The sequence below is a fragment of the Solanum verrucosum genome, unplaced genomic scaffold, assembly GCF_900185275.1.
Source record: "Solanum verrucosum unplaced genomic scaffold, falcon-dt-bn FXZP01000094.1, whole genome shotgun sequence".
Lineage (NCBI taxonomy): Eukaryota > Viridiplantae > Streptophyta > Magnoliopsida > Solanales > Solanaceae > Solanum > Solanum verrucosum.
This window is the reverse complement of record NW_026019970.1, coordinates 641858-664804: the sequence shown is the minus strand read 5'-3', so window position 1 is coordinate 664804 and position 22947 is coordinate 641858. Positions and strand designations below refer to the sequence as shown.

Genomic DNA, 22947 nt, shown 5'->3' with positions numbered 1-22947 from the left:
AATATTCATTTTTTTTGTGCATTAAGAATTTCTGTTACGTAATATGTATGAAGGACTAAAATAGTACAACCCCAATATAATAGGGATCAATTTGATCATTTTAAAGTCCACTGATTGTCGAGAAGCCGATTATCAGCACAAAAGGTTTACATGAGAAACTCATATCCAAGTGTCTCTTAATTTGTCAATCCATGACAATATGAGTGGCATAAGCTATTTCTTTAAGCATTCGTGAGGAAATTGGAGGACTACCGTTTGATTGACCTCGGAAATGAAGAATGATAGTTCGACGAGCTCTTATTTTCCCATGGGTGGACATGAAAGGGCATAAATATAAGTTAAGGTCAAGTTAAAGGGCATACCATATATTTATGTGGGCATACCACATATTTATGTATCATGCCTAATTTTTATTGCCATAAATTAGTTATTTTTTGTACACCTTTAGTAAAAAGAATATATATTTGCAAAGATGCAATCCATAAAACTGATGCATGCACCAGAAATTTAGTTACTTCCAAAAACTAAATACTCCTAAATATATACTTTTTACTTACATAAAGAACAAAAGATATAAGCAAGGCATTGCATTCTAATTACAAGAGTAGTCTAAAAGAATCTTCTTGCAATAGCTTGTGCATTACATGAACCATATTGTCAGCAATGTTGATTTATGAATGTTCATCCTACAAATAAAAGATAAATATAGTTATATTTCGAAAAAGTAAGTTATAAAGTAAACGAAGTACATATTTAAAGAGCAAAAGAGGGTCGGAACCACATAATCTTACTGGTTTTTGCAACTAATCGCATCACTAGAAGTTCACATTCTATAGAATGGTTGGGGCAGAAACATTCAGCTAACAATAAAATTGCAAAAAAAGTTGTAAAAGTATCAAACCAAGAAAAGTATTTGGAAACAGAAAACATTAAAAACTTCCTCACAAAGTTAAATATTTGCTCACACAAAGCTGCACCAAATACCACGCGAGATACTCCTAGTAGAGAACTTTACTCAAAAGAAAAGAAAAAAACTCCCAGTGGAGAATGTATCAATTCTCCGTTTGTCTTAAATCTAATTAAGTACTCTAAATAATAGTATCTAGTTTACAATTTAGGGTATGCTTGGGCTGTCCAACTACGAGTTTTCAGCCAAAATTGTCCCGTATCTTTGAGGGCAGGCTCAACTTGTTAGACGAACATTTATGCATACAACCAAGATAAGAATGACTTCCAGACATACGACTACAAAATAACAATGACTTCCAGAACTACAAAATAACAATGACTTGAAACTTTGCTACTGAACGTACCAAGACTTAATCAAGCAATTAAAAGACTCATTCTTGCATACAACCAAGAAAGATAATTTACACGAGTTAGATAAAGTTTACTTACCTAGTTTTTATCCATAAGACTTGTAGGACTTGCCTCGTCTGAACCAGTTGAATTATTAATGATGTTGAAAATTGCAGCAGGAAGTCCATTCTGTTAAACATAGTACAACTAAAGAATTTAGTTTGTCGTATAAAGGAAGGATATGAGAGTGAGGAAGAAGCAGAGATAGTGAGAGTGACTATAGTAGTAATGTAGCATTTACTAGTTTAGCAGATTATACTAAATAAATACCATGGAACTTTGCATATGGGATACTAATGCCATTACGCCCTCTTTTAACAATTTTTGCTCATGCACTAAACGAGTTTCCATGACTTCTCGACTTCTCCGCTCCTCCTCAAGCTGATTTTTTACTTCCATTAGCTTGCTTTCTAAACTCTCTCGTTTACGCCGTTCTTCTTCTATCTCCTTTTGTTGTGCTTCTAGTTGTTCTTGAATTTCATCTCTGGATCTCCTACTCGCTGGCTTAACTCCCGATCCTTGACCACGAACATACCCTTCTTTTTCTCTCATAATTTGCATAAATGCAGCATTAGCAATAAGGTCCACATCGGTGCCCTCTTCAATTTCTTGAATTTTTTCAGCAACAACTTCTTTCACCTTATCCTACAAGCAAGTTATACAAGCTTTAACTTTCAAGATTTATTTAGACAGACTTATTCTAGGAATAAAGATAAGATTTTTCTATGTACATTCACTTCAGCAGAAGCATCATTAACCCAATGCCCGTTTGAGTTCACGTGAGTCATTTCCCAAAATTTTTGAGAGTTTGGCTCTTTTCCGGTGTTTGTGTCCCTCTACCAAAACAAATCAAATTACGTTATTGATAAAAGAAAAATCAAAATCCATAAAATAAAATAAACGAAAGACATATCTCACCGCTTCAAATGATACTGCTTGGAAGGATTTTCTGCCGCAAATATGATTCACCTCTTGTTTTGCCTTATTACTTTTATTTCTTTCACTCATTTTCTGCATTGATTTTGAGTCCATGAATTCAATTTTAATTATAAGAAGTAGAAAAAGAAAACAAAACAATATTTATTATAAAGTTAAATCCATTGTACTACTGAATTACCTTAAAATCGTCAGAGTTGAAATATTCCACCAAGAATTTCCATTCAGCTTCACTAACCTGTGATGGCATGTTTTGCAACCTTACCTCTTTTGTAGCAAATTTCTTGAAATGATCATGTAGCCTACTACGGCGATATCGATATAAATTTTTAGCTGTTTGAAGGATAGTATCCCGATTATGTTGTATGTCCGGAAGCTGGAAGGTATCCTGCACTCAAAATAAAATTTAGGTGAGCTTAATTAAAATAGAACTTTGATTGTCTGTCAATAAACTGAGGGATGCTTGAGAGTCGAATGCTCTAAAGTTAGTTTATCAGTATACATTTTTGTATACTTTAATCCTTGTTCTGATGTATTATTTAGTTCCCTCTCTAAAACCATAATTCTGAACTCACTGTGTATTGAAACAAAAACTTTATAGATATTCTGCCAACACATTTTCGAACAGAACTGTGTATGGTTCACGAGCTTTGAAAGTGGATCAAACAGACTCTCCTATGAGTATGCTTTCAATTCTTTGACTTAAGTTGTTCCTTATTGCCACCATTACCTGATCTGCAAACCTTTCTTCATTTTTCAGTTCTGAGTTCTCTGAAGTAAAATTTGCATCGGATATTTTTGAACAAATTAAAAATGTGACATGAAAGAATACTTTGTTTGGACAAAGATATAACAATTGTTTGATGAATTGCATTAATGATCCTCTGTTGCTGGAAAATGGATATGAAGTTCATTGTCGATATGAGAAACAAAACGTACTTTACTCATCCGGACTGCTTAAGGAAAGTATTGTTCTGAAATTATGTATTCAGTACCACTAGTCCGCAGAAACCATAAGAGCATACCTGCCACGAGTTGGTTGAGCGATGAACCTGTTGGATTTCATTAACCAAGCAGATTCGACGTTCAATATAATTAGCTAGTACCAATTAAGAAATGGAAAAAAAGAAGAAGAAGAGATCAAGTTTGTGAGTGGTTGCCTAATCAGTAATCAGCAATCATTTCGGTTTACAATACCGGTAAATAATTGCTTCCAGCAATCTGATAGCTCTGTTTCTAGGATGGATCTTTTAAAGATGCAACGGATTTAGATGCAATCAATACCAAGAGAAAATCCAATCTCATAAAGATTATTATAATCAGTACTGTGCACAGAAACCTACCTGATGATAACTACACTAACGTAAGTTGACGTGCATGCTAATCCAAAATGGCATGGAACAATATAAATGACATCAGTGAACTGGAGCAAAATAGAACTTGGATATGCTGTATTATTTCACGTTGATGTGGAAAAAACTAACTAATCAAAGCATACCACATGAATTTTGAAATTTGAGTCTGAAAAAAGGTTTTTGAGCCCAAAATAAATAGACGGTAGCTTATTTGGATAGACTGAGTTCAACGAGGAATGATATTCCAAAATTTGAAAATGAAGGGCACAAAAAGTACTCCCTTTGTCCAACAATATTTGTCCACTATCGACTTTGTACACTTCTTAAGAAACTATAAACGGAAGGGTAATTTTACTATATCACCCTTTGAATATAATAAATACAATGTTTTGAAAAATATAATAAGGAAATGACTATAAATAATGATAAGGGTAAATTAGGAACTAAGTGTAAAATTATCCATTGATTTCATAAAGTGAACGAGTATTGTTGGACATCCCAAAATAGTATAGTGGACAACTATTGTTGAACGGACGGAGTAATAACTATCAGAGAACTATCCAACTTCAAGATGAAGAAGAGACATCCATCTAATAGAATTAAGAAGATGAAGAAACATATAAGAGCTAAATCTCACGTTTAACAAGTCAAAAAAAAATTAACAAGGTTAAAAAAACTCCAGTTCTTTGGAATTTTGACTATAGATAGTTTATAGATTGAAGATGGTTTTTCATTAACCTATCTTGTGCTTCAACATTATCTGCAACATAACTTTTATCTTGTAGTGGAGATGGTGCTGGGAAAATAGAAGATGAAGAGAATGGGTACATATAATGGTGAAGATGGTGGCTGGGAAAGAACATAGGGTGGTGGAGGTAGTGGCAAGGGGAGAGCAGGAAGAAAAAAAGAGAAACATTTAGAACAAAATCGACTTCATGCGCGCTACTGTAAAAGCAAAGAAACAAGAAAATTAACCAACTAAATCCAAATCAAGAAGTTGAAATCTGCACCGGGAATTCAAGATTCTGAAACGTATGTTGCTTTGATGATCTGAGTAGCCTATGGTGTTTTAGTCTCATTTTCATTCTCTCGTGTCAAGGGAGGTGTTCTCTATTTCGGTTTACCAAGTGTTTTGATTGAATTTTATATTTTTATTCATTCAAGGACCAAAAGGTTTTTTAAATTTAATCGAAAGAAAGCGAATTACCAGCATATGAGCAACAATCCTATCTTTTGCTAGATCAGAAACTCCCTTCCAATTCTTGACATCATGCCTAGCATTATGGAGAACTGTCACTGAGAGCTCAGTAACAAAATCTTTAGCTCCAGGACCTACTGCTACCATTCGATCTGGTGGGATAATTACCTTCAACTTTCCATTGACACTTTCCTTGAGTTTCTTTTGGATTGAAAGTCCCGTTGTCTTCCCCCTTCCCTTTCTTTTTTGCCCTTTAGCAATATATGAAAATATTTAAGTGTATATAAAAAAAAGATATACAAGCTAGAAACTTTGAAGGGAATGGTTTAATGAATAAATCAACTTACCTGGTGGTGGGGTTGCAATTACATCGGCAGTTCCAGCATTATTAGTATGCACATTTGTCATAATGATGAGCTGCAAGCCTGCAACATATTTAAAAAAATTACATTACAGGCAGAAAATAGAAATTAACAAATAAAAATGATGCTCAGAAATTGGGATAAACAAATAAAGTTACAAAGCAAGAAAATGAAGATATAAATGGAAACGTAGAAAATAGAAATTAATCATTTCAGCAAGGTGATGGAAAATGGAACTCCAATGAAGAAAGCGATAAATATAGCAAAATTGGGCTTAAGACTAGTTGAAAAATCACAACCAACCATCATCCTCGTTTTCATCATACTCAACAGTATTTTCATCTGTTGCAGAATCATTGAAATCATCCACATTTTCAAGATCAGACTCATTACAACTTCTGAGTCTACTTCTTATTGAGAGGTGTTTCAACACTCACTCCATAAATATCTTCTCTCTGTATTCTGATGACATCATCGACTCTACTTGAGGAATTGTTTCTCCCCTTACTTAGTCAATCAGTTGATGCGGTTTTCATATTTTTGTTTGAGAAGATCATACAAATTTCGTGGTCTTACCCTTAACATCACATGTCATTTCTCATTTTGGCCATGTTTAACATAATACATTGTCTGCTTGCTAGCCTAGAATGGATGGATCATTAGAGTAATGGGGTCATTTACATCTACACATACGAATCCATATTCACCCCTTTTGTAACGTCTACACATACGAATCCATATTCACCCCTTTTGTAACATCTACACATACGAATCCATATTCACCCCTTTTGTAACATCTACTTTAGAATAATATAATGGATTTACGGCTCAACTATTACTACAACAACAACATATGCAGTGTAATCCCACAAGTGAGGTTTGGGGAGGTAGGTGCACTTTGTGAGGATGCCTACATATAGAAGAAGATATATTTTGTTAGGGTTATGCTATGAAGTTGTCTCTTCATTTTCTTAGTTGCTTTTAAGACCAACTCTGGAACCTCCCTCCTTTCTTTCTTTTGTTTTTATTCTATGACGAACTCCTCTATCAATGAATGTGATTACCGTGTTCCATGTCAATCCGATTCCCCTTTGTTACAAACAGTCACTCGTACCAGTAAACGAAAGCAGGACTACTACATTGATCTATCCTGTTATCAGTAGCTAACTTTCCTGAATTACTATTTTGGATTATAAACAGTACAAAGATTTGTATCTGTGTTGGGCTTCACTTGGATTATAGTTTCTTTCATATTATAACTGAACTGCTCCAAAACCCAATGCTCTGCTCCTGCAGTCAGGATTTCCACCTAGTAGGTGTTTAGGTTGGCATTTTAGTTCTATGACTGGCTCTCAAACTCGGTTCGTTGAAATTATACTCGATTCGATATAGTAGAGAATAAATTCGTACAGCCATATGTATCTTTAGGTCACATAAGATTCTCAATAACATTGGCCTTTACTTTTAAAGATTTAACCTATAAGAACAAGTCTTAGAACTGTTGAATCTGGTTCTTTGGTTTTATTTCTTATCAAATTTTATCATCCGTGCCCTATGTTTCCCTTGAACAAGTAAGACTGATTGTACAGAAAAATGAACACCTTTTGATTTCAGAACCTTCGTTTCAATAAAACTAACAACACAATACGGTACAATAGGTAACAACTATCCAAACAAGCTGTAAGATTCTCAAAGCAATCACTTCTTAAAAAACAATTCTCAAGACAATCAAGATTCTCAATCCATCCGTTTTTAAAATAAGAAATCAAAGCCAAAGGAGATTTCATCAAAACTTTTATGTCAATCAATGGTTCCCAATTGGCTTATTTCTTTTCTAATTCTAGTAATATTTACAAAAACGAAAAAAAGAAAACAAGGTGTAAAGAAAAAACAAATATTGAAGGAAGCCAATACATTACAAGAACATTTTAAGCAGTAGAAGCATCAGTGAGTTCTACTTCCCAACATCTGATTGAACCTTGATAATTAGACTTATACCAGCAATTAGGTCACCTAAACTCGCACCTTGTTGCTGAGGTTCGATTCCCCATATTGTAATCCCCTACCAAATTTACATTAAAAAAAAAAAAAAAAAAAAAAACATACCAGCAATTAGCAAAAACCCACTTGAGGGTCGAGGGTTCACCCTCCAAATTTTCATTCACCAGTGATTTCATGAAATTTAGTACAGGGAAAATTGTTCTGTTTTCAAAGTATTGTTTTCTGATGCAAAATGTACTAATGAATTCATAAAGACTGACATTAATTTCTCTCAAAAAACTAGTTGTACGAAACCCAGATTCAAATACCTTAAAACCCAAAACAAAATTAACCCTTTTCCTGAGCTTGAATCAAAGAAAAAAGGAACTTAACAGACTCATTTATGGATCAACAAATTAAAACGATAGCCAAATCATAGCAAGGAGACTAAATCATAAGTGATAACTCACCGGAATTTGGGCAATACACGGCAGAAGAAAATGAGTGTAGAGATCAGTGGAACAATGAAAAGAGAAATTCCAAATATTTCGATAGCAACAACTTAATCAATATAGTTGTTGTCATTTGGTAAAAATTAGGTAATGAGTAATATTATGGTTGTTGCTAAGGAGTTGTTGCCATTTGTAAAGGTGGATTTCGGAAGGGTAAGTGCACTATTATGAAAAGATACATCTAACGTATAAATTTGATTGGTTTGATCCGTTGTTAACACTAATTCATTAAATTTTAAAATTTATAGGTCCAACATATATTCGCTTTGTCCCTACTTATTTGTCTCTTTTGAATTGACACACCTATTAAGAAAACAATGATTGCCTTAATGAGTTAACCATTTTACCTCTATTATTAATTAGGGAAAATGGTCTAAACAATACTCTAACTTTGGCCGAAATTGTTGTTACGATACCAAACTTTATGGAGGACATTTTACCCCCTGCACTAATTAATAGTGTATTTTTAAAGGTATATATATGCCCACGTGGACACATTACTATTTATAATGATGCAATTTTTATGATGTTTACGTGGGCACACATATACCTTTAAAATACACTATTAAATAGTGCAGGGGGTAAAAGGTCATTTCCAAAGTTCGGTATTGTTACAGCAATTTCGGTCAAAGTTTAGATATATTTCAGATTTTTTTCCCTATTAATTATGAAGTGAATGAATTGCAAACTTGAGATTTTCAAGAATTTCTACTTTTTTTTCAAAATAATTAATTGAGGATATAATAGGTAAAAAAAATTGTCCTTTTTTGATTTGTCAAAATTGATAAGTAATTAGGGACAACTAAAAAATGAAAAGTGGACAAGTAATTAGGGACAGTGAGAGTACTAGTTTTAAATTTTAATATACACATTTGATTTAATTATATAAAACATTTACCGTGCTAATTTTTTTTAGGAAATTCCAATTTTACACACTTGAAAATTTTGAAAGATTAAAGCAAAAAATAAAAGAAGAATTGATTGAAACACCAAAAATGTTACCGATAACCACTTGGAGGGGTGTTATAACAAAAATAAGATTTAAAATTTCTATCTTCGCTTACAAAGGTGCACCTAATCATCATCGTATTATTATATGCTACATTTAACGTGGGTTCACACCTCTACATTTAAATATTTTTTTAAAAAATATAGCACTACTATTTATAATCTAGAGAGGGGAGCATGCGTTCACGTGAACCCACATAACTCCTCTAGATACGCCTCTGGCCATTTGTTTATATTCAAAATATCTCAAGTATCCGTATTTTTTTAGTTTTCTATCTGAATTGTCATGTGTTGGTGTTGGCAAAATACATAAATGTGTCCTTTAACATGGTCTCATCTAAGGCATATGCCTTCTAATTTTGAGTGTGTACAAGTAGATACTTAAACTTGTATAGAATTGAATAAGTAGACACACGTCCATCCTACATGGCGTCCTACGTGGCAATTTGTGTCCTACATGGCATCCTACGTGTATTATATCATGTAGGATATTTGTGTCTATTTGTTTAATTTTATACACGTTTAAATGTCTATTTGTGCACACCCAAAGTTGGAAGACATAAATATATGTTTGTTAAGGTCAAGTTAAAGGGTATATTTATGTATTATGTCTTTATGTTTTATTGCTTGAACTATCACCAATCACCATTACATAAATATCCCCTTTTAACTTGACTTTGGTTAACATCTATGTTCTTTAACTCTGTTATGCACAAGTAGGCAATTTAAATTTGTATAAAGTTAAACAAATAGGCACATGATCCTGTCCTAGAGCAATATATGCTCAAAATGTGTAGATGGTAGGTTTTGGCTATTGCATTATCATTTGGAAGTTGTTGTGATTGAGATAAGCTCTTATGTTCAGAGACTGTTGTGACTTCCTCTATTACTTTTTTTTCTTTAGTTTCTCAAAATAGTATTGTAGTATTTGGTTAACTGCGTAATTGGGATGTATTGGAGTCTACTATTCGATTTTGATTATCTAAATACTAAATACACATATTCGATCAATTTGTCTATAAAATAAATTACGGATAAAAAATATTTTCGGAGTTTTGGGATGAGGAAGAAAGGACTAAGATTCTTTAATTTCTTTATCATTTAATTGATAAACTAATATTTATTATTTAAAGAGTATTTTGAGATTTAACCTTGTGATGCCGGAATAATAAGAGCTTTCAAGATGTATTATCACAACAAATTTTATTGTACGATATTTGAAGGCTATGAAGTGAGAAAAACCGATCTAGGAAAGATTAATATTTTGGATGCTATCAATTTTGCAATCCCGGCTTGGATGACAAATGTTCAAGAGACAATAGCAAATGTTTTAGATGCTGCAAAATTTGTTCAGAAGATGAAATCTCAGAGAATTTGAATAAACTCACATGTAAAAACGTCATTCATGAACTTGAGGTCATGATTAATGGTCTCGATTACCGCAATAAAATGGACGTCAATAAAACCTATTGGATTATCAAGGTGAAAATGATACATATTCAGAGGTTCAAAGCTTAGAAGAAATTGTGGATACCGTCGAAAAAAATAATTTTGATGATGAAGTTGAAGATGATGCAATATCTTTGGAACCAGTTATGCGTAAGGAAACACTTATCGCATCTAGAACTCTTCACAATTTTATGGTACAGTTTGAAAAGACAACACCAAAACTTTTGGATGCAATAAGAAAAGTTAGAGAAGAATTTCGACTAGATTTAAAGTTCAACAAAACACAACATGATCATATTTTCACTAAATTGTCTTAGATATATTGTACTTTTAAAGAATTACTAATTTATAATATTAATTGAACCATATATTTATATAGGGTTCTTCTGAAAATATATTATATCTTATTATCTTATTAAAATGAGTGATTTTTTTCATTGGCCAAGTCGAGAACGGAGGAAAATATGATCGATTATTAATTTACCAATTATTAAACATATGCATTATATATATAAACAAGAAGAAAAGTAAATACATCTTTGTTATCAAGTTACCCAAAGACCAGCAAATTGGAGGGGACCTATTCTATGATATCCTCATTGTAGATAAACCAAACAATAAAATTATTTTCTTTTAGCAACTATGCACTATATGTTTGACACTTTCATGTGAATGTTATTACAGAATAACACACACATTTATAAACCATACACTTGGGTATTTAAGTCAAAGTTGGCTTTGCATAAAATAACTAATTAACTTATGTCCGGTAAGGTTCCCTAAAATACAAGTTTTGTTTTCTATCAAAAGAGTTCCCATTCTTGCCTGTTGCTGAAGGTTTTCAATTTTGTCTTCCCTTCTTCAGGCCTTGCTTGCTCGTTCCATGCCTTTTTGCATCTTTCTTCATTCGTCGATCAACAAGAACTTTCCCCCTGCCAACCTTCACTTGAACGCCCTTCTTTGCCACTACGAATTCCCTTTCTGGTCTTTTAGGTGTTGCCTTCTTGTAAAGCTGTTCAATCATTCTACTCTTTGAGCGATCAGATACATCTGCTTGGTCTGATATCGAGTTAGCTTTCTTTCGAATCTTGTCCAGCTTTCTCTGAGCAGCCCTTTTCTTTCGTGCTTTGGCTTCTGCTACCTTCTTTGCAGGACGTGCATTGATTTCTTTAAACTGAGCTCTTATTGCAGCAATCTCCTCTTTCGTCACCGGCATTATCAGCTGTCGATGCCTCTTCTCCTCGTCAACAAACCAATATGGCAACCCCTCATCGTCAAACATATACTTATTGTAACCATCATCCATCATTGACTCTCTCTGCCTTTTCAAAATCAATTTCTTTGCTACAGACAATATTTCAGCCTTTCTGTCGATATCATCATCTAATTCATCAGACGACGAATCACTTGAATCTGTAGGCAGTACAGGAGCAATCTCAAAATCATTTGGTGTCTCAGATGATGGGACTTGGAGCAAACCATCCATTCTTTTCTTTGTCAGGATTGGAGCAAGCAATTGGCTAGTTGTCTGTGTTTTAGATATTGGGGCCATTTCTCCTACTAGGTTTATTAGCATTTCATCTTCGCTGTTATACTTGTCCAACATGTCTTGCTCTTCTGGCTCAACAAAAACATCTTGAGTAAACCACGTTTTTGCAACCTCCTCTTCAGATGGAGCGGTTTCTAGAGGTATGATTAGAGGATTCACTTGATCCTCTCCCATATCACTGTCAGAGTCTTGAGCAGAATGAGTCATACCATCTTCGTCACCAAGCTGAACATAGACTAAACAGTCTCAGTTATAGAGATAGAGAAAGAGTGAAAGAAGGATACACCACATCTAGTTCTTACGGGTCAATTTTGAGCTAAATCCAACCATTAGTTCGGCTGATTCGGTTTTTTGCCCAAATTTTGACCCATCAATGAATATATTTTCATTCTAGACTGTACACAGAGTTAAAAATTACTGTACCTCCAAGAGTTTACAATCACTCAAGTAGGAAATTCTGGATCGTTTTGTTTTTCTTTCCCCTCGAGCCATATACCTTTTGTTGTGGTCCTCAAGCAACCCCTCTATTTCATCGTCACGTCTGAAAATTTAAATGAACCAGTTCCAATAGTAGTAAAAAGTCAAATAATCGTTTTTGGATATAGTTCCAGTAAACTGTCTGGTTACCTTATGCGCTCTTCTTCGGAGTCCATATTGGTAGATGCATTCTCTGGGGCTTCCAGGTCACTTCCGTCATCTTCGCTATTTACTTCAACAGTTCCATCATCACATTCATTGTCATCAACAACTACTACATCTCTCTTGCTCTGAAATATATGGCCCAGATACTCAGCTTAACAGCAAAGTAGAATTTAAAAAGACAAAGTAAATGATGATTTAATTCATGTTAAGACCACTAAACGAAATAGGCTAACACGTAAAAGCAGGTCTATCCTCCATTTTGGATATAATACATTAAAAGCAATTTATTGTTCTGTTTTTCATTAAGTAATAAATTTCATTAAAAGATGGGCAAAAAGATATGCCTGTAAAAATACACAAAAAGACAGAAACCTAACCAAAAAAATGGTTTTATGCAAAAAAACACATGCAATATTAAAACAAAACAATGGAAAAAATGCTACACCTCAAGATATTTCTCTACTCTGTAAAAACCTCTCATATTACTCCCTCTCCAAACAACCTACATGAGTGCTAGCACACCAACATCTCATACCCTGCTCCATTTTTAGAGAAAACTCAACTAAACATAGTTTCTTTCATAGTCCCGACATCACCCACCCAAGTACAAACCGCCTCAGAATTTCTCAAAAGTAGAACGCTATCCCACAATGTAAAAAGGAGGTGATCCACATTATCCCCAGAGTCTTAAAGGTTCCTAAACCTCAAGTCCCACTGCACTTCTCCCCTTGTAAACTCCACAATCGACCACTGGACTAGCATCTCCCTTTGGTATGAAATTATATACATGTTTGGACATGTCATTCTTAGGGCTCATTTGGTTGGAGAACAAGCTATCCCGGGATAAGTCATCCCAGGATTGTCTCAATATGGGATAAAATAACACAACAATCCCGGGATAACTAATCCCGGGATAAGTTATCCCTCAACTATATTCCAACCAAACATGGGATAAACTCATCCTAAAATTAATCTCGGGTTGAGTTATCCCTTATCCCTCGTACACAATGAGCGCTTAATGTGTTGTTCCCACACCACCTATGTCCCCAAAAACTATCCCTACTCCCATCACCCATTAATAATGAAATGTTCGCATAAACCTCTTTCCACCCCTTTAAGCTCTTTCAAACCTTTAACCACAAATGTCTCTGCTACGGGTGGATGATAAGGGTTGCATTTTCTATGAAGTAACAAACTAAGCAGAGTGAAGTGGGCATACCTTGATCAATGTTAGAGAAAACAGCTCCGGATCAGCAAAACCATCTTCAGTTGCATCGGACTGCATCCCCAACACCTCACGTGCTTTGTCCTGCAGTTAAAGAAGGAATGGGAAGTAAGCTAATGATAGCAGCAGTAGGAACTAAGTCTCAAACAATGGTCAAAGTTTCAACATCTACATGACGACGAACCAAAAGATTCGCAAGAGATGCATATTAGATTCAGAAACAAAAGAGTTCAAGCGGTAGCACCAATACAGAATATTGATTTAGAAAGGCAGAACAACAAAGGACTCACGTCTGCTTCTTCGTTTTTTAAGATCAAAATGAAGATGGGGAGGGGGGAGGGGGGGGGGGGGAGCAAAGCAACTAGAAGCCCTGGAAGACAAATCATTTGCATCGGAACAAAAAGAGACCAAATAGGCAGCAATGGATACAACAAAATCCATAGCTAATCAAGATATAGCTGATTAATAGAAGCAAAACGCAAGCAGTATTTTAGCTGAAAATAGCTTGGAATAAGTTTTCTTAGGCAATTTGACAGTGATATAAAAGCAATCAGAATAGAAATTACAGCTGATCTGCTGAACTACAAAGTTGTCAGTTTGTGATTTGACAAGTAAGGTAAACTGGGCAGAAATATTGCTGACAAAGATGCTTAAGGGAGCAGTTAGAAGATAAACTGGAAACCATAAAACCAAATTCATTCAAGAGAACAAACAAAACATATAAGTATATTTGCATTTCGGTTTTTTTGTTCTCTCTATGATTATCCTAAAACCAAGTATCACAATTCAAGGGTCGCATTCTGAACTTAGAGTAGAAAAAAGGATACCAACACAGAATTAGAAAGAGAAAGGTAAAGCATAGCCATTAACCTTGGCTTGTCTTTTAGCTATAACCCTTTTTTCTCTTCTCGTCTTTCTCAATTCAGTTTCCTTCAACTCTTCCATTTCTTTTACAAGTCTTGTATCTTCATCCTCTTCTCTCTCACATTCAATTACTACTTTTGGATTACTAATGGTCTCTGAAGGAGCCAAACCTTTCCTCATAAGCTTACGCCACCTACAAGTCAAAGGATATTCATGCAAAACTGATAAGAAAGATATCATGTCCCCTCTTACTGACAGATAACAACCTAAACAGTTTAGACCCCATTAACAGGTCTAAGACATGCTTTTCAAATGCAAACACCAAAGTCTAAGAAGTTTCTTGTTCCATACTTTGAAAGATGTTTGAGATCTTGCTCCCCCAGAACACGCAAGTCCTCACATAGTGTTCTAACCTGGTCCAAAATTGAACTGTAAGGCAACAGATGAAATAAAGACTACAAAGGATGCTTCTGACAAATATAAAAAACACCATTTATCAGAGTTATACCTCTTCTGTCGTCAGAGGATGATCTCTCATTGGCAAAGAAGCAGGATCATCAAACTTTATCGAAGTAACTGAGCCAAGGCTCTTGATATCAGACCACACAAAATCGGCAGCAGAACAGTCCTTCCTTAAGACCGTCTCCCCATCTTCATACCTGCAACATTGGTTTTAGTTGGATACAAAATAGATAGAAGAATATGCTCATGTTAATGCAAATAGGATAACAAATAGAAACTAGTTAAAATTATAGGTTCGTGGCAAATCATCAGATAAAAGTGAACTAGAATACAAGAAACCAAATAAAAGGAGTCATTTAACTGTGACAAATAGATAGAGTATGTCCTCTGACACAAGATGACAACACCACTGCTCATCAGCTCTGAATCGGTTTTTAAGGCATCCAAGAGGTCTAAAGCATGAACAACAGTTGTTTTCACAAACGGTCAACATGAGGTCTTTGGCATGTACAAAAGGTGAATAATGTGCATAAGCATAAAAAACATTATTGATAGATGATTTACCCATCCCGGTGTCTCTTCTGCTTCGTCGCTCTGAGAACATCGACCACCTATTCAAACATACACTGTTAGCATGATGGACAGCTAAATGATTGTATATATTAATGTAATTATATAGTGATATAAATTAGCATGATCATATACATTTGTTGTAGAATCAAAGGAATAAATATTGTGATAGAATAGTTGATTTGGAGGGATAGCAAGGGAGATTTAGAGGGATTGAATAGCAGATTTGTAGAGATAGAATAACTGATCTTTAGGGATAGGAATGGCGGATCTTTAGGGATGTGTAATCTTTATTTTCTCTATGTAATGGAAAGACTCTCACTTTGAGAGGCATTAAGCAGAAAATTGACATGGTATTAGAGCCTTCTCTTGGCTGTCTTGTTTCATAGAGTCATCTGTGGTTTCTTCTAATTTTTTTTTGAAAATCTTGGTTTTTGGTTGACTGTTCATCGACAATCAGTCCTACCACCTGGGAATTTTGTTCTTGGTTATTCTAGTTGCTTTCTTGAGTCTTTGTAGTTTTCATAGCTATTCAAAAGCATGAATTCACATCACTTTGAATCCTTTAGTGTTCGTTTTACTGGAAAAAATTATTCTTCTTGGGAGTTTCAGTTTCAGTTGTTTGTCACCGGCAAAGAACTATGGGGCCATATAGATGGAAGCGATCCTGCTCCTACTGATGCAACAAAGCTAGGTGAATGGAAGATTAAAGATGCTCGGGTGATGACATGGACTCTAGGGTCAATTGACCCTCTTATTGTTCTTAATCTCAGGCCATACAAGACAGCTAAGTCCATGTGGGATTACTTACAAAAGGTTTACAACCAAGATAATAGCGCAAGACGCTTTCAGTTAGAGTATGAAATTGCTAATTACTCTCAAGGAGGTCTTTCTGTTCAAGATTATTTTTCTGGATTTCAGAATTTATGGGCTGAATTTACAGATATTGTTTTATGCCAAAATACCTACTGAATCTCTATCAGTGATTCAGGCAGTTCATGAGCAAAGCAAGCGAGACCAATTTTTTATGAAATTACGCTCCGACTTTGAGAGTGTTCGCTCTAACTTGATGAATCGTGACCCGTCTCCTTCTTTGGATGTTTGCTTTAGGGAATTACTTCGTGAAAAGCAACGTCTTGTCACACAAAATGCTTTCAAGAAAGAAAATGATGTCACTGTTGCATTTGCTGCTCAAGGTAAAGGAAAGGGCAGGAATATGGTCATATTGCTAGCAATTGTAGCAAGAAGTTCTGTAATTATTGTAAACAACAAGGACACATTATCAAAGAGTGTCCCACGCGCCCTCAAAATCGTAGGATCAATGCTTTTCAAGCTGGGATAAATGGCTCCACTAATGATAACTTATCTTCAGGACAAGTTCTTACTCCTGAAATGGTACAACAAATGATCGTGTCAGCCTTTTCAGCATTGGGATTACAAGGTAATGGTGTTACATCTAATTTTTGGATTGTTGATTCAGGTGCTTCCAATCACATGACCAACTCAACGAGCATCCTAAAAAATGTTCGCAAGTATCAAGGTCCATCACAAATACAGATTGCCAATGGTAGTAATTTACCCATTACCAAGGTTGGAGACATTACTCCAACTTTCAAGAATGTTTTTGTTTCACCAAAGCTCTCAACTAGTCTTATTTCAGTTGGACAATTGGTAGATAACAATTGTGATGTGAATTTTTCTCGTAATGGTTGTCTTGTGCAGGATCAGGTGTCGGGGACGATAATCGCGAAGGGGCCTAAAGTTGGACGATTCTTTCCTATACACTTTTCCATTCCTCCTGTTCTATCTTTTGCTTGTACTTTTACTGCTAGTAAGACTGAGGTTTGGCATAAGCGTCTAGGACATCCAAATTCTGTTGTGTTGTCTCATTTATCAAATTCTGGTTTATTGGGAAATAAAAATCAATTTTCAGTTGCTTCCATTGATTGTTCTACTTGTAAATTAGGCAAAAGTAAAACTCTTCCTTTTCCTAATTTTGGTAGTCGTGCTACAAAGTGTTTTGATGTCATTCATAGTGATGTTTGGGGAATTTCACCAATTATTTCTCATGCTCATTTCAAATACTTTGTGACATTCATAGATGATTATAGTCGGTTTACATGGGTGTATTTTCTTCGATCCAAATCTGAGGTATTTTCCATGTTCAAGACATTTTTGGCTTACATTGAGACTCAATTTTCTACATGCATCAAATTATTAAGATCTGATTCTGGTGGAGAATATGTCTTATGAATTCAAAAAATTCTTGCTTGACAAAGGAATTGTCTCACAACACTCTTGCCCATATACACCACAACAAAATGGAGTTGCTGAACGAAAAAATCATCTTTTAGATGTCACTCGTACTTTATTGATTGAGTCCTCTGTACCAGCTAAATATTGGGTGGAAGCTTTGTCTACTGTTGTCTATTTAATTAATATTGCCATCTAAAGTGCTAAATTTTGAGTCTCCATATTTTCGTCTTTATCACCAAAATCCTAACTATAGTGATTTTCATACATTTGGTTGTGTTTGTTTTGTGCATTTGCCTCATTCGCAACGCAATAAACTTTCTGTACATTCTACTAAATGTGCTTTTATGGGTTATAGTACGTCACAAAAAGGTTTTATTTGCTATGATCCATGTTCTCACAAATTTCGTATTTCTAGAAATGTTATTTTCTTTGAGAATCAATATTTCTTTCCTACGATTGTAGATCCATCTTATGTTTCTCCTCTTCTTCCTACTTTTGAGGATTTATCATCTTCTTTTAAGAGGTTCAAACCTGGATTTGTGTATGAACGACGTCGGCCAACTTTATCCTATCCCGACACTGATCCGCCACCTGAAACTAGACCACAACTAGAATCTGAGATTTCTTCAAGATTTGGTTCTCTTGAGCCTACTCGGCGATCTACTAGAGTATCTCGTACTCCCAATTGGTATGGCTTTTCCTCTACTTTATCCAACATATCTGTTCCATCTTGTTAGTCATAAGCTTCCAAGCATGAATGTTGGCAGAAAGTAATGGAGGAAGAACTTTTGGCTCTTAAAGAAAATGACACATGAGACATTGTTTCATGTCCTTCAAATGTCCGCCCTATTGGATGTAAATGGGTTTATTCAATCAAACTTCATTCTGATGGATCTCTTGATCGGTACAAAGCTCGATTGGTTGTTCTTGGTAACAGACAAGAGTATAGAGTGGACTATAAGGAGACTTTTGCACCCGTAGCCAAAATGACTACGGTGCGAACTATTATTTCCATTGCTGCTTCACAAAACTGGTCTTTGTATCAAATGGATGTCAAAAATACTTTTCTCCATGGTGATCTTAAAAAAGATATTTATATGAAACCTCCACCTGGTTTGTTCTCATCGTCTACATCAGATGTATGCAAGTTGAACCGGTTTTTGTATGGATTAAAACAAGCTCCAAGAGCTTGGTTTGATAAGTTTCGATCTACTTTGCTACAATTTTCTTTTGAGCAGAGCAAATATGACTCATCTTTGTTTCTTCGGAAAACATCTACAGGTTGTATTCTTCTTTTGGTGTATGTAGATGACATTATTATCACAGGAACTGATTCTTCACTAATCACTAGCCTCCAACAGCAACTTAAAGATTCTTTTCATATGAAAGATCTTGGTACTCTTACTTATTTTTTGGGTTTGGAAGTTCATAATGTTGCTTCAGGTGTGTTTCTAAACCAACACAAATATACTCAGGATCTGATTTCTTTGGCTGGTCTTCAAGATTCATCCTCCGTAGATACTCCATTGGAATTGAATGTAAAGTATCATCGTGAGGAAGACGATCTTCTTCCTGATCTAACTATATTTCGACAATTAGTTAGGAGTCTAAGTTACCTTACTATTACTCGGCCTGATATTTCTTTTGAAGTTCAACAAGTTAGTCGAATTATGCAAGCTCCCCATCATCTCCACTTGGTGGCTGTTCGTCGCATCATTCGGTATCTTCTAGGAACATCTACTCGTGGATTGTTCTTTCCAAGTGGTTCTCCTATTCGTCTTAATGCTTTTAGTGATTCTGATTGGGCAGGATGTCCTGATACTCGTCGTTCAGTCTCTAGTTGGTGCATGTTTCTTGGAGAGTCATTGATATCTTGGAAGAGTAAAAAGCAAGACCGTGTGTCAAAATCTTCAACAGAGGCTGAATATCGTTCCATGTCTACTGCTTGCTCTGAGGTTGTATGGCTTCGTGGGTTACTTGCTGAGATTGGATTTCCTCAATCTCATCCTACTCCTCTCCACGCTGACAATACAAGTGCTATTCAGATTGCTACTAATTCAGTTTTTCATGAGAGGACCAAACACATCGAAGTGGATTGTCATTATATAAGAGAAGTTGTAGATAAAGGAATTACTCTTCCACATGTGTCTAGCGATCTTCAAATAGCTGATGCGTTTACAAAATCCATGGCACGGCAACGCCATCAGTTTCTAGTTGGCAAATTGATGCTTCTTGATCCACCAACATCAATTTGAAGGGTGATGTTAGCATGATGGACAGCTAAATGATTGTATATATATTAATGTAATTATATAGTGATATAAATTAGCATGATCATATACATTTGTTGTAGAATCAAAGGAATAAATATTGTGATAGAATAGCTGATTTGGAGGGATAGCAAGGCAGATTTAGAGGGATTGAATATCAGATTTGTAGAGATAGAATAGCTGATCTTTAGGGATATGAATGGCGGATCTTTAGGGATGTGTAATCTTTATTTTCTCTATATAATGGAAAGACTCTCACTTTGAGAGGCATTAAGCAGAAAATTGACATACACAAGGTAATTTTATTGAGGGTCTATACTGCAAGTGCCAACAAGAGGATAAAGAGAGAGAAAGTAGAAAAGCAAAATTTCAGTACCTTGAGAGGTTCTTTACCACCTTGAAAGAGGTGCTTTATATCAAGAAGGCGAGGGTCAATCTTAGCAGGGGCCTTATATTTGAAACCAATAAGATATATTTCGGCAGATTCTGAACGACTTGCTAAAGGTTTCTCCACTTCAACTTTCTCAAAAAGCTGGCAATCAAATGCAAAGGTGATATAGTTCATTTGATCCGTATAACCCCTAAAAGTGATATTGAAAGGAAGGAAATACCTGTCTTAGACAATAAAGAACCGCAGTATAGTCTTGAGATCTAAAAACCTAAAAGTATATAGAGAATTAGTACGCTAGATAACGTTTGTTCCATCTTTTATGCAGCAATGCAATCAAATGAATGGAATAACAGTAGGAAGGTCAACAAGAAAACATCAACTCTACATGAACAACTTAGAGGGAAAGGCAATACAATGAAAAAAAATAATACTCCTACTAACAAATACTCTACAGACTAGTGTCATGACCCACCACGTCATCATGCCACTTATGCACCACATGACATAGAGTTCATCTCCTCCCCTACCCACTCGAAAGAAAAGACAAACATGTGTATGTATCAGAGAATAGTAAAGTAACAACTTAGACATAAATTTCTCCACCCACCCAAAAATAAACAAACAAATAGTTTAATAAAGCTTACCTCCACCCATCCCAAAACGCATATACAATACACATATAACATATTATTAAGTACACAGAGGAATGTAGTAAACAAGACAACAAGCTTTCCTACTCCCCCACCAACCCAACAAAACAAAAAAAAGAAGACAAAAGAATAGATAAAATAAGAGTGGGAAAAAGTTGCAAGGATAAAGTAGCATCCACTATGTTATTAAAATAATTAAGACCTATGACTATTTGTACTTATATTGGCATGTGTGAATACTAAAGCAGCAACTATATCTTATATAGTATATATATAAAAAAGTGATTTTGATAACACATACATATGAATATGATAATAAAAAACGTACCTTGGTAACAAAAGTACCATTAGGAAGCAAAAATTGTGTAGCAAGCTTAACAGAATCAATGACGAGAGAATTCTGCACAGTAGCTTCCATAGCCCAAGCACCACCCATATTAGGAGACCCATCATGAAGGATCAAATCAAACCCACTACAACCTTTTTCAGCAATTATTCTTTTAATGGTGGATTTACATTTTGCAGTAGTAATATCTTCCTGTACAGCAATTGCACCGCCAATTGGCTTGATTGGAACAATATCAACGCCAATAACAAGGCTGTCGACGGGTGTTTTACTGACAGCTACTTGCATCCAACCTCCGGGAGCAGCACAAAGATCGAGAACCGATTGAGATGAAGTGAGAAAGGAGAATTTGGAATTTAGTTGAATCAGCTTAAATGCAGCCCTTGAACGGTATCTCGATTCTCTTGCTAGGTGGTAAAACTTGTCTCTTCGATCTCTCCCTTTCAATTTCCCCATATCGTAACACTGACACACTGTAAACCTTTACCTTGTTAGGGTTTATTTATCCCCTTCTTTTTTTTTATTTGGTGTTCGATGCTCATATTAAAGCCCAATTAAATTTTCATTGCGCACTACAGGGTACATGGCCCATTGAGAGGTGACGCTCTCAATATGATTTTACTATATATTCATAACTCGAATTTGAGACCTGATCTAATTAAAAAATGAAACCGTCTTTATCACTGCACCGCAACTCATTCTACTCTACTTTCACATAACACTTTATTAACGGTATTGTCAGTGGCAGTTACCTTGCTAGGGTTAGGGTTTATTTATTCGCTCTCTACTATCACACGAGACAAAAAACATAAATACGAGTGAAAATCATTTTCACTCCAATTTTGCTTTAAAAATCACATTCATTGTTCAATTATTTAAGTAAATTTTATAAATGTTTATTATACCTTTTCATTATCAACTTTTTTTTTATTACTTTCTTTAAAAATCATGAAATTTGTGTTTTTGAATTCGTGTAACAAATTTTTCATAAAAGGATACACATTATTTTTCAACGAAAAAGTGACAAATATTAATTAAGTGTATGAGCTAATGATGTTTTATAATGAAGTAAATTAGCATAATGAAAAAATTGTTTTTACTAATAATAATCAAAACTCTAATATTCATTTACACAAAAAATAAAAGAGACTAATAACTACAAATATATTTTGATGTAGAAAATATAAAATAATTAATTTAATTAAGGTCAAATTTATAAAGATTGTATGTTTTAAAATTTAAATTATTTTAAATTATAATTTATATAAACTTCATTAATGTCAATCAAAATTTGTTTATTTATATAGACAATAGAAAATTCTCCGGACGCTTATATTTTGAGTAGTTGTTTTGATTTACTCATCCAATTAATGAAATCAAAAGAATTTCAATATTTTTTTTATTTCTACCCTTAATATTAAATAACGGCATAAAATAGTGTATATCAAGATCTATCATAAGTTATTTTATTTTAGTGGAGTCTTTTTATTTTTACGCATTATAGATATCAAGATCTCTCATAAGTTAGGCATTGTTACCCTTCTCTAGGTGACACATCGCAAG

The 22947-nt window shown here is 34.7% G+C and overlaps 1 protein-coding gene and 1 pseudogene across 2 annotated transcripts; both read right to left on the bottom strand.

The window, feature by feature from the left end:
• Positions 1-450: 450 nt before the first annotated feature.
• LOC125817088 (uncharacterized) lies at positions 451-7681 on the bottom strand. Its single transcript, XM_049496664.1, has 9 exons — positions 7661-7681; positions 5196-5265; positions 4858-5099; positions 2477-2683; positions 2278-2370; positions 2091-2195; positions 1630-2004; positions 1399-1488; positions 451-686 (listed from the first exon to the last, which is right to left on the bottom strand). The coding sequence occupies exons 2-8, from the start codon at positions 5254-5256 to the stop codon at positions 1399-1401; spliced, it is 1173 nt and encodes a 390-aa protein (XP_049352621.1). The 5' UTR covers positions 5257-5265; positions 7661-7681; the 3' UTR covers positions 451-686.
• A 3238-nt stretch (positions 7682-10919) lies between these two features.
• LOC125817064 (uncharacterized) lies at positions 10920-21840 on the bottom strand (annotated as a pseudogene). The gene is made up of 11 exons (XR_007442276.1): positions 21367-21840; positions 20609-20656; positions 20374-20529; positions 15466-15512; positions 14948-15098; positions 14791-14852; positions 14446-14632; positions 13570-13659; positions 12336-12475; positions 12132-12249; positions 10920-11933 (listed from the first exon to the last, which is right to left on the bottom strand). The product of XR_007442276.1 is annotated as an uncharacterized LOC125817064 (transcript).
• Between the last annotated feature and the right edge of the window lie 1107 nt (positions 21841-22947).

Bases quoted from the DNA above. Each gene is read 5' to 3' on its own strand.
- LOC125817088 (XM_049496664.1), bottom strand. From the start codon at position 5,256: ATGACAAATGTGCATACTAATAATGCTGGAACTGCCGATGTAATTGCA. The intron at 2,684-4,857 runs GTAATTCGCTTT...TTTTGAGTGCAG, and splicing joins GGATTGTTGCTCATATGCTG to GATACCTTCCAGCTTCCGGA. The intron at 2,196-2,277 runs GTGAGATATGTC...TTGTTTTGGTAG, and splicing joins AAGCAGTATCATTTGAAGCG to AGGGACACAAACACCGGAAA.